The following is a 13,524-nucleotide window of genomic DNA, read 5'->3' on the forward strand; positions in this document are numbered from 1 at the left end:
AAGTGCTTCCCTCCACACACACACTTTGTACTCTATTACTGTACTCTGTATGAATAGTTTGAATCCACAACTCTGATTTTTTAGTGCATTCTATGTATGGCACTAAATCCTGAGGATTTTCCCCTTCAGCAATTTTTCTTTGCCTTTTCTCTAGAATGCTTGCATAAATTTCCTGAAAGATTTAGTAAGGAAATTCCTCTGTACTGACATTCAACAATCAATTTTATTTTCATTTTATACACTGGGGGGGGGGGGTGAAAAGTTCTGATAAACACCTAGAACAAAAATTAATTAATTTTATGTCTTCTTACATATCCTAAAAGAAAATTTTAGGATATGTAAGAAAGAAAAAGAAAAGGTTATATCAGTTGCTTTAATATCATTTTTATTCCAGGTGTTTATCAGAACTTTCCAGAACCCACTTGTATGCACTGCAGGTTCTTATTTTTTTAATCTCAAGTATCAATTTGTACTTCTGAATACATTCCTCTTGGATATTTTCTACTGTTTGTTACAATCTTAAATAATTTTTGGAAGCAATTACTCCAGAATATCCTTATCTTTAAAAACTTAGTCATTTCTGAACATTTTGAAAATTTCATGACATTTATCTTCTAAATTATTTCCAAAAATCATCTATCACTTTTGTTTAGCTATTTTTCAACATAACTTAGACCTACATTATTCTTTCTATTCTTGAAGAGTACATGCTCATACTGACTTACCACCCAAGCATTTTTTATAAGATTTCTTATTTTCATGGATTATTTCTTTGACTATGTTCACTGTCAGGTTACTATTTTTCTAATCTTGAAGCTACTTAACCACATTCTTCCCAGATTGTATCAATTAATGATGAATGTATACTTCAGGTTTCTTACAAAAGACCTTTATGCAGAAAGTTCTTTTCACTTGATTTCAAATCAAATTAAACTTGTCAAGAAATTAATTTCTTGTTTTAACCTTTATCCAAGTGTAAGCAAACAAAGTTTACATGTGAAGTATATTCACAACTAGGCTTATTCTATATATAGAGGCTTATGACTTCACATTAATTTTATAATGTATCCCATAATGCAAAACACACATCCTTTCAGACATGTTCAGATGCTATACATTATAGGAAAGGCTATTACACAGACTGGTTTTGAACTTTATTATGATCTCATCAGTAGAAGTCAGATCTCGCAGAAGAAATATCGAGGCTGAATTAATGTAAGTCTTATATTCCCATATACAAGGAGCAAAAAAGATTTTGCTTTCTATAAAAAAAAGTTTTGTAGAAAGTGAGTCTTCTCACTTTCTACAAAACTTTAAAAAAATTTTTTTTTTTTACAGGATAAAACAAGACTATAATTTCTTGGCAAGTTTAATTTAATTATTATTATTATTCATGACACCTCCAAGGAATCCGTAGACTCATCGCTGGAGGACACCCACCATACAACTCTCCTTCTCCACCACTACATCAAACTTCTACTACAAATCACCAACACCATCCACTGCCCACCACCAGTTTTTTTGTCTGTAAATTGAGTGTGTTCTGAAGGGCCGATTTATCTGTATGCGAGATGAAATACCAAAGTTTTCCGGGAGAAAAAACCCTGCTACCTTAAAATTAAAATGATCTTCTGAGACATTTTCTTTGAATTTTATTGGCCCATGATTTTTTATATAAATATATGTATACAATCATCAAACAGTTTTGCCAGCTTGGGTCTGTCTGGCTTCTTCAGGACAAGAATGGTTACATTAACATTAAATGCTACAATAGAAGAATGCAGTAACAACCTTAAAATCAGTTAAAAAAAAAATTGAAAAGCATGCGTGACTTTAAGAGCATAAAGTGTAGAGAATTAATCATTGTTGGTAGATCGCGTTTTATAGTTTTCCGTGTAATTCAGTTCTGCTAAACATAGTGAATTTATTAAGCTTTTCCAAATGTCTTTTAATATCATGCCTTGATTTCTATTGAGATTATCTCCTGTACGAAGTACCACTGCAGCTTCTTTAAAGCTGCTACATTTGAAATCTTTTTCAATGTACGACATGGAGCTGTTGTCCCAATCAATGGAATGATTCGAAATTGAGAAATAATGGGCTAATCCTGAGGTGTCTGTTCTGTTGTTGTTGGCATCTCCGATATGTTATTTTTTTCAGATTTCTAGGCTTCGTGATGTTTGGCTTACATAGTTCAGTCCACAGGAACATGGGATGTTGTATACTCTTGCGTATTTGTAGAAAAAGGGATGCTGTCCTTAGGAGATCTTAACATGTGCTGTGTAGTTAAAATACGTTTAAAGGAAACCCTGATGTTGAAAGACTTCATGATTTTTCCTATTTTGGTGGAGACTAAGCCTGCATAAGGTATGACGATGTGTACTGTGTCACTTGAGGTTGTTGCTGTGGGCTGTTTCTGTAGAGAATCTTTTGAATTATATTTTGTGGATAATCATTTTTGGATAGGGTTTTTGATATGAGTGAGAGTCAAGTAGATCTTTTTCTTCTGTGATGATATTTATTGCTCTGTTTTTGAGCATATGAATGATGCTAAGTTTTTGTGCATAATGATGAATAGATTTAAAATGAAGATAACGTCCAGTGTCTGTAGGTTTGCGGTAGATTTTGAGCTTGATTTGTCCATTATCCTGTTTTTTTACTAATACATCCAAAAAAGGCAATTGATGAATGTTTTCTAACTGTAATGGGAACTTAATTTTTTGGTGGAAAGAATTTATTTTTTGAAGGAACTCATGTAAGGCATTTTCCGTGTCTTTCCAAACGATGAACACATCATCTACATATCTCCACCAGACTGATGGTTTCAGAGTTATTTTTGATAGGATGTCATTTTCTAATTTTTCCATGAACAGATCTGCGCACGGTGGTGACATGGGATTGCCCACGGCTAAGCCTTCCAGTTGTTGATACAATAAGTTGTTTACTTTAAAATAGTTTGATTTTAGGCAGTGGCAGAAAAGCTGAGTAATGCCATTTGGAAAGAAATCTTCTATGATCTTAATTACTTCTTCGACCGGTACGTTCATGAATAAAGACACTATGTCTAGACTTGCAAGTATATTTGTATTGGATATATTGATACTTTTTAGTTTTTCAACAAAGTGCTGAGAGTTCTTTATGAATGAGGTTGATTTCTTTATCTTCTCTTTCAACAGACTGGCTATGTGTTTGGCCAGAAAGGTGCCTTTCTGCATTTAAATTTAAATTATGAATAACCTAGATGGATATTACAAAGCACAAGGTATGTTGTTTTGAAAAATTTAAATGCAGAAAGGCAAGACTGCTTAACCATCTAACTTTCCTTAAAAGATGCAGACAGTTTTCTATCATTCCAAAGTTCTTAATAGTCAAAGAGCATAAAATCTAAAAAAGCGAAATGGATTTACTACAAAACTTCTTTAGCCTTACTTCGGGAAAGGATCCAATATGGTAGATACGTACTGAATAAAATAGACCATCAATGCCTAGACCTGTTTGATGATATTTCTAATAACATAGATAATACCATTTGGAATATAATTGACTGCATGATACATAATAGCTACAGCAAAGTTTTTTTGGTTTAGTAAGGAATCTCAAATTAAAAAATTTGATGAACTTTATCAAAGAAAATACAAAACTCTAGACCATGTCTCCAGATGGTAAGGTTATTTTCAACCTTCGGACTACAGTCTTTCCAAAAAAGAATCAGAGATTTAAAAAAAAAAAAGGTTTCAACTTCTCAATAGCTCCTAATCACATCCCAAAAACAGATTTTATAAGTAATATTGAAAAAGATCTTTCTTCATTTTCAGAGCAAGTAACAAATGACATAAGATTTAAAAGTACAATCATACTCTCTACCACAAAATCACTGAAACGTAATATTACACCCTTTGAAAAGAAAGCACTCTTAAACTTAAAAAAGAACAAAGACATTATCGTCCTTAAAGCAGACAAAGGAAACAGTTATTATGAATAACTAAGTTTACATAATGAAGATTGATGCTTTAGTTTCTGCCTTGTCTACCTATCATATATGAGATGTAGATCCAACCATGAAAAACCACAAAGCAACCAATCTCTTAATACGCAATATGACTAGATGGCCTCAAGAATTGCAAAGAAATTTAAAATCTCTACATCTATTACCACCACGTCTATATGGTATACCAAAAGTCCATAAAGTCAGAGTTCTGCTTCTCCTGATCGTGGATGGCAGAAATTCTCCTACATACCCACTAGCCAAACACCTAGCCAGTCTGTTGAAAGAGAAGATAAAGAAACCAACCTCATTCATAAAGAATATCAGCATTTCGTTGAAAAACTAAAAAGTATCAATATATTCAATACAGATATACTTACAAGTCTAGACTTAGTGTCTTTATTGACAAATGTACCGGTTGAAGAAGTAATTAAGATCATAGAAGATCTCTTTCCAAACGACATTATGCAGCTTTTCCACCATTGCCTAAAATCAAACTATTTTAAAGTAAACAACTTATCGTATCAACAACTGGAAGGCTTAGCCATGGGCAGTACCCTGTCACCACCATGCGCAGATCTGTTCATGGAAAAATTAGAAAATGACATCCTATCAAAAATAACTCTGAAACCATCAGTCTGGTGGAGATACGTAGATGATGTGTTCATCGTTTGGAAAGACACGGAAAATGCCTTACATGAGTTCCTTCAAACAATAAATTCTTTCCACCAAAAAATTAAGTTCACATTACAGTTAGAAAACATTCATCAATTACCTTTTTAGGACGTATTAGTAAAAAAACAGGATAATGGACAAATCAAGCTCAAAATCTACCGCAAACCTACAGACACTGGACGTTATCTTCATTTTAAATCTATTCATCATTATGCACAAAAACTTAGCATCATTCATATGCTCAAAAACAGAGCAATAAATATCATCACAGAAGAAAAAGATCTACTTGATGAGCTCTCACTCATATCAAAAACTCTATCCAAGAATGGTTATCCACAAAATATAATTCAAAAGATTCTCTATAGAAACAGCCCACAGCGACAAGCTCAAGTGACACAGTACACATCATCTATCGTCATACCTTATGCAGGCTTAGTCTCCACCAAAATAGCAAAAATCATTAAGTCTTTCAACATCAGGGTTTCCTTTAAACGTATTTTAACTACACAGCACATGTTAAGATCTCCTAAGGACAGCATCGCTTTCTACAAATACGCAGGAGTATACAACATCCCATGTTCCTGTGGACTGAACTATGTAGGCCAAACATCACGAAGCCTAGAAATCCGAAAAAAAGAACATATCGGAGATGTCAACAACAACAGAACAGACACCTCAGGATTAGCCCATCATTTCTCAATTTCAAACCATTCCATTGATTGGGACAACAGCTCCATGCCGTACATTGAAGAAGATTTCAAATGTAGGAACTTTAAAGAAGCTGCAGTAGTACTCCGTACAGGAGACAATCTCAAAAGAAATCAAGGCATGATATTAAAAGACATTTGGAAAAGCTTAATAAATTCACTATGTTTAGCAGAACTGAATTACAGGGAAAACTATAAAACATGATCTACTAACAATGATTAATTCTCCAGACTTTATGCTCTTAATGTCGTGCATCCTTTTCAATTTTTTTAAACTGATTTTAAGGTTGTTACTGCATTCTTCTATTGTAGTATTTAATGTTAATGTAACCATTCTCGTCCTGAAGAAGCCAGACAGACTCAAGCTGGCGAAACTGGTTGACGATTGTATACATATATTTATATAAAAAATCATGGTCCAATAAAATCCAAAGAAAATGTCTCATATTTAGAAAAAAGGATCAAATATCAACAATCAAAATAAAATGATCTTCATACTTTGAAATGTTTATTGCAAAAAAACAATGAAAGAGGTTAAAATTAGATAACAACAATTCACTTCTGAGAGTTGTTCAAATTTATTTTCAAAACTTTAGTATACATTTTTTCTTTTTAATAGAATACTCAATTCTTATCCAATTATGGTCATTTCCTATTATCTCCTGTATATGCTTGGAGCAATTAGAAGACACATTCAGATATTGCATCACTTAAGCAAATTTTCAAAGCTTCCCTATGCACAGTTGATATCATTCCCATTCAAGTAGCTGATACCAAGGGACCAGACATATCAATGTTATGGCTATGTCACAATTTCCAGCTTTGTAGTTCAGCATGTAACCTGTCTTAACTGGAACATCCATATACTTACAGCAGCTACTTCCCAGGTCAGTACAGCATGATCGCTGTTACCAACTGGTAGCAAAACAATCGCATCCTTAACTGAGACACTTTCTGATACTATGATTAAATCCAACACTGTCTCTCCTCAAGTTGCTTTTTTTCACATAGCTCAATAAATTCTACTTCATTCCTTTCAGAAGTTTTCTCTGGAAATGTGACTTAAATGTTAGATAATTTAAGTAACACGTTCAAAATAAAAAGTAGAAAGGAAAAATATGCATCAAACTAATAATTGAGATTCAGAGTTTATCACAACTTCAAAACTAACACATTAATACAGTCAAAATGATAAAACATACTTACAAAGATCTAGCTACTTGCTTTAAGTTATCAGAAGAGGTATTTAATATTGAACAAGTCTGAAATAGTTCGAGTGATTCTTGTATTCGACCTTCTTCTCTTAAGATCAGAGCTAATGAGAAAAAAAAACTTTTTTTTTTTAATTACTGTTGCTAGAATAATATATTGTACATAATACGATTTATGTATGTTTGGTTTGAATTTAGGACTAAAATCTCAAATAAAAAAAAATACCAGGGCTAAAATTAGAAAAAGAAATTATCAGTGTTATTACTAAAATCATAAAAAGAAAATGGACAAAGAAATTTATTTTGTACAATGTAAAGGGCAAAAAATACTCAGGTTCACACATGTAAAATAGGTTTTCTCCCTTGAATATAATAAAGAATTATTAACAAAATTACTTTAATATACAAAATTACAATATTCTTCGACAGTTACAGCATGCAAATAGTTTTTTTTTTATTAAATATAGAGAAAAATTCCAAAATGGTATTCAACCAACGATAAATTAACACATCCTAAAGGGTTATTACATAAAGTATAAAGATTACAAGAAATACTCTTCATACTTCATACAGAGGATCCAGAGGCGAGTGACCAAGATGACAGCAGGTCTATGGAATGAACCTTATGAGAACAGGTTGAAGATTTGTGGGGTGCAAAAATTGGCTGATAGGCAGAAAAGGGGTGATATGATTGAGACATTCAAATTATTGAAGGGTTTCTATAAGATTAATTCAGAGGATATTTTTCAGAACAGGACTAGGGGCCATCCATGGAAACTGGGCAAGAGTGTGGTTAGCAAGGGTGTTAGAACTAGGTTTTTTACTTGGAGAGCGATGAATGAGTGGAATAAGCTGCAAGTGTCTCTGTTGTGGGTGTCATGGCTGTGAATGAGTTCAAGGCAAAGTATGATAGATACTGAGTGGATGTTGAATAGTTGTTCTTGACCTGATGTGTAGGGCCTCCCTTATTATTAAGGACTCCTTGGAGTCGCTCGTAATAATAATAAATACTTGAAACTGGTTCACTGATGTAAAATATAAGATGTTTTTCTCTTTTAGTGATAAAGAATTATTTGCAAAATCAATTTAGATTAATGACAGCATGCCATCATGTATCAATACAAAATGTCACTGATAACAGAAAAATCTAGAAGAAAGTTGATTTCAAAATTAGTCATGAAATTGGATTAGACTGATATGATATTAGTATATCTTTCTCCCCTGAAGGTATACATTAGGAAATAAAGAGGATGAGGATACATAAAGAACTTCTCTATAGTTGATGGAAGTTTTTTCACTTGACTATGCCTTTATCCAAGTGTAGGCAAACAAAGTTTGCACCTGAAGTATTTTCAGGACTGGGGCAACTCGTGGCAAAGGTAGTATAACTTCTCATCACTTGCCTTAGTATCCCATAATGCAAAGCACATCTCCTTGCGAACATGTATAATGCTATGCATTAAGGGAAGGGTAACTACCCAGACTGGTTTCGACCTTTATTGAGGTCTCATCAGTAGGAGACTCAGAGGTGAAAGTAATGGAGATACTAAGGTGAAAGTAATGGGAAGCCATATACCAGTTGCCAAAAGGAGTCGCACCTTATTATTAAAATTCTCTAGATTAGAGATAAGTTGATGGAAGTTTTTTTACTTGGCTATGCTACCAATTATATATTTGGTTTAATCCTTTATCCAAGTGTAAGCAAACAAAGTGTGCGGCTGAAGTATTTTCAGAACTGGAGTAACTCTATGGGGCAATCACCTTTGCCATGAGTTGCCCCAGTCCTAAAAATACTTCAGGGCACAAACTTTGTTTGCTTACACTTGGATAAAGGATTAAACCAAATATATAATTGGTAGCATAGCCAAGTGATATATTACCTGATATATACAATTAAGGAAAGTACCTACTGAATGGAAAACATCAAAGACCATACTTCTGCATAAAAAAGGTAATAAAGAAGACATCAGTAACTACAGACCTATCTGTCTATTAGCACACACACATATAAAATATTCGCCAGAATCGTCCTAAGCCGAATACAAACCTCCATCAATGAAAATAGCTGCAAAGAACAGGCTAGTTTCTTAAAAGGTTTTTCAACAATAGATCACATTCAAACTATTACTCAGCTAACAGAAAGATGCAGAGAATACCAGATCCCACTTTGTCTTCTTTTTATATATTTTAAAAAGGCATTTGACACTGTTGAGCATAACACAGTATTCCAAGCTTTAATAGAACAAGGTGTAGAAAAAATATACATCCAACTCATAAAAGATATCTACAAAGAAAGCACAACAAATATCACCCTTTTCAATCACCCGATTAAAATTAACTTAAGTAGAGGAGTACATCAGGGTGATGTCTTATCACCTAATCTCTTCACATCTACTCTGGACAGCATCATTCAAAAAATTGACATGAAAGACGGAATAAACATTGACGGTGAAATATTAAATATCCTATTATTTGCCAATGATGTGGTATTAATATCTCACTCACCCAAACTCCTAGAATCAATGCTGAATAACATAAGCCAAAACTGCCAAAAAATTGGATTGGAAATACACCCTGACAAAACAAGATGGATGAAAAATAAATACTGTAAAGATCATACAATCACTCTAGAATCTCACACCATTGAAAAAGTTGAAGAATACATCTACCTCGGCCAGTCCATGAAAATGAATAATGATATATCAAATGAAATAGCAAGGAGAAAAAGAGCTGCTTGGATAGCCTTCAACAAAATAAAATCAACAATTACCAACCAAAACATAGATATAGACATAAGAGCCCATCTTTTCAATAGTCACATCTTACCAGCATTAACTTATGGCAGTGAAACATGGAACACAACTTTAAAAGAAGAACAAAGCTTAACAACTCAACGTGCAATAGAAAGAAGAATATGCAATATAAACAAAATAGACCACATAAGACACACAGAAATCAGGAAGAAGTCTGAACTCACAGATATAATAAAAACAATCTACAACAGCAAAAGAAGATGGGCAGGACATCTTGCCAGAATGAGAGACAACAGATGGACAGTCAGAGTTACAAACTGGTATCCGAGAGATACCGAAAGAAAACCTGGAAGACCAGCCATAAGGTGGGAAGACCCAATGATTAAGAAAGTTGGAAGAAAATGAAGAAGAAAAACTCAAGACAGGAATAGCTGGACTCTTTACGACCTGCAGGCATGGAGAAATCCTGACTGAAACCACAGGTCCATCAAGGAAAAAAACTCCCATCAACTTATCTCTAATCCAGAGAATTTTAATAATAAGGTGTGACGCCTTTTGGCAACTGGTATATGGAAATATGACTTCTCCATTACTTCCACCTTAGTATCACCACCTCTGGGTCTAGCTCCCACTGATGACACCTCAATAAAGGTCAAAACCAGTCTGGGTAGTGACCCTTCCCTTAATGCATAGCATTATACATACTGCAAGAAGATGTGCTTTGCATTATGGGATACTAAGGCAAGTGATGAGAAGTTATACCCACCTTTGCCACAGTCCTGAAAATACTTCAGGAGCAAACTTTGTTTGCTTACACTTGGAATAAGGATTAAACCAAATATATAACTTCTTCATAGTATTTTCATTCTAATTTTTCTAACATCAGTGTGTAAGAACTTTTGCATGCAGGGTAATGTCAACCAGATAAAAGTGGCAAAGTAATATTATCTTTATTTGTAAGCAATACACAGACATAGCTGAATTAAAGCAAATACTACAGATAGTAACAAATGACATCAGAACAGTAGAAACTTTTCTTTGGTGGGGTTATGTCACTGAAGGTTATTGAATATTAGGTTAGCTGATCACATAAATATAGAAATCGTTTAAATGAAGAGAATGACTTAGAGAGTAGATGATATAGTAACTGAGTTATTCAGAGAACCAACAGATTCAGTAGGATATCATTTAAAAAATGTGATCTAGAACAAATAATTATAGTCATAATTAGGCTGAAAATAGCTGATTTTTGATTAATGAATCCATTGGGAAGAAGGATTCCAATGAACATGTAAAGCAATTTTGCACTATTATAAGTGCTAACATTGAAATCTATGGCAATTCTAATCTGAGAGAGGTAGGGAATATTTTATGTAGGTCATAAGAATATTACTCAATTATATTTGCTATAGCTAGAGGAAGTGATCTAAATAAAGCTATCTATAAGGAAAAATAACAGAAATTCTCATGTCTTTATGTCAGTGAAAATTAATAATTTAAAATATGAAGTTATTTATAAGAATACATATTAATTTTTCACATTCATATCAGCAGTTAAATAAAAACTTTTGGTTAATTTCTTTAATATAATGTCCAGGTTTGGCAGTGAGGAATCCATAATCAGAATAATGGCTAACTGGATCTAAGTGCTATACAGAACTGCAGTTTTTTTAATTTATGGATCAGTTTGTTAATGACTGGAATAACTAGATAGTGATGACTCATCTAGATGAGTAAGCCCATGAATTCAATAATATTATTAAAAGATTTAATACATGACACAAAAGCAAATTTATGGCAACTGAGCAAATATAGGAGATGAGTACTTCAAGTAATAATTGGAGAGGAGGGAGAAGTATATGCATTGATAGCAGAAGAAAATACTAGAGTGTAATTTGAATAGTATAGTTTTATATATGAATGCAAGAAGCTTAAATAATAAGCTCACATATAAAATTATTCCACACCAAATTATTATTATTATACAGGCACATCCAAGACTGAAGGCTCTTTATGAATGCCCCACAAAGAGTCTTCAGACCATTATTCACACAACACCTATCATATTTCTACTCAGTCATTCACTGACAAAGCATTCATAACTTCAATCCATTTGTTTTATCACTCTCCAAGTAAAAAATCTAGTTGTTACGTTCTTGTTAACCACACAACTTCTAGAGGTGATCCCTTGTTTTCTCTCACCTAGTCATATACTGGGAAATTCCTTGAGCATCTACTCTATAAAATCCCTTGTCCCTTCATATCCCCTCTTTTCTACCTATAAACTTTTACCAATGAATCTTCTCCACCACTTGCATAACCTTAAGAAGTAACCAAATCTGTGCAAATCATCCCAGATGTAGTCACATCAAAGGCTTTACAAAGACGTTTATAATAACGTCCTTATCCCTGCTTCTCAATGTTTTCTTAACATCCAAGTAATCTTTTAAGAGAGTTTATGCACATTTTGCAACATGTCCTCTGAACCTCTATCCACAATTACCAATAAATCCCTAAACTCAATTTTTTACATTCATAATGAATGTAACTATTTATTTAACATTTATGTAAAACACAGTATTTTTCAGCACAAAATGCATAACTTGACATTAACACATCTGGTTGGCAGCCATTATCCTTTGCCCAAACTATCAGTCAATTTAGATCACCCTCAGAATTTCTATATCACCTTTATTAACTACTGCTTTCCACAGTTTAGCATCACCATCAGCAACAAATGGATATTTTCCATCACCTCCCCCTCCTCAAATCATTATCACTGATGTACACACTGAACAGCAGTCCAAGTTCAGAACTTAGTGACATACCATGGTCACCTGCCTTCTCTTTGATTCAACTCCACCATATATTACCACCCTTATCCATTTTGCCAATTTCATATCCATCCCATTTATTCCAACTTGCATACTAGGGTTCCAAGTAATATCCTGTCAAATGCTTTTGCAAGATCCAGCAATATCATGTTCTTTCCCCTTCAAGAAATCATGCTATTCACTATAGGGTATCATAACCTGATCAACTTTAGTTTATATCTAAGGATCAACCTGATCCTTAGATACTTACTGGTGAATTAGTAAAACACTAATTACTAATTTGAGATATGAATTAAGCCACATATTATGGAGGCTTCAGTCCTTGGCTTAATGATGATTTTGTTATACTGAATTGCATAATGGTAATTATAAAGCTGTCAGGAGAGAGTACGTTGTTGCTCTCTCTCTCCCTCTCTCCCCTTTCCCTATTTGCTGAAAAGATAAGATTTTGAATTCTTACATAAGACAGAAGTTAAGGAAGTTTAGTGTATAATAAGGATGGGGGTATGTTAAGGTGGGAGTATGTTACCATAGTGGAAAAGGTATTCATGATATTATGGGCAGCTACCTAAAGTGATAAGGAATTGGAAGAATGAAAGAACCAATAATCCAATGGAGAGCAACTTTGACACAACTGTGATAGTTATCTAAAACAACATCAAAGGAATCAGTGATGGGCCATATTAATTACTTAGAACTCCTCTGTGATAGAGCCCATTTAACCTTGGAAGAGAAAAATTACAACTAAGGAGAAGGAGCATTATCATCAAATTCCTTTAATGTACCCTCAAGGGTGGGATGATGTAGGATATTATGATAGTAATACATGAAAAGATTACATCATTACTTATTTTCTAATAACAGTTTTCCTCCAAATTAATCTGTTATCTGTCAAGACTCCAATGTGATCTTATATTTTGATCTTCTAAGGAACTTAGTACTATATCAATCCACCTAGATCTTGAAACTGCCATAATTGCAAAAAAAAAAAAAATCTTATGCTAACATTTCCTCTCCCATTCTGTTTAAATGACCATACCACGTGAGATTAGCTCTTCTGATATTCCTAAATGTTAACAATGTCAAGTTCTTTCTTAATATCCACATTTTTAACATGATACTGCTACTGATGCCATCTATTCACTTAATCTTTCCCAGAATTTTGGAAGAGCAGCAAGCTGACTAACTTCATAAAAGCTTCCTATTCTGTTTCCATGTAGATAGAGGATTTGTATCTGAGGAAGATCTGTTACAATCTCTTCTATCTTGGATATCTGATTGAAGTTAAGATCAAGCCAAGAAATATCATCAGGTTTTGCAATCAACTGTTCCACAAGTTCTCATAATCCTTATGTAGTG

General features: G+C 33.5%; 1 protein-coding gene across 1 annotated transcript in view; it reads right to left on the reverse strand.

Moving 5' to 3' along the window:
- BBS4 (Bardet-Biedl syndrome 4) overlaps positions 1–13,524 on the reverse strand; it is a 102,780-nt gene that overhangs the window by 70,466 nt on the left and 18,790 nt on the right. The window contains exon 3 of the mRNA XM_090397513.1: positions 6,574–6,682. Coding sequence (XP_090253639.1) covers positions 6,574–6,682 — 109 coding nt within the window. The remainder of the gene's footprint in view (positions 1–6,573; positions 6,683–13,524) is intronic.

The sequence above is a fragment of the Typopeltis vanoorti genome, chromosome 9 (assembly GCF_054136105.1).
Source record: "Typopeltis vanoorti isolate ZY-2024b chromosome 9, IOZ_Tvanoo_1.0, whole genome shotgun sequence".
Taxonomy (NCBI): Eukaryota; Metazoa; Arthropoda; class Arachnida; order Uropygi; family Thelyphonidae; genus Typopeltis; species Typopeltis vanoorti.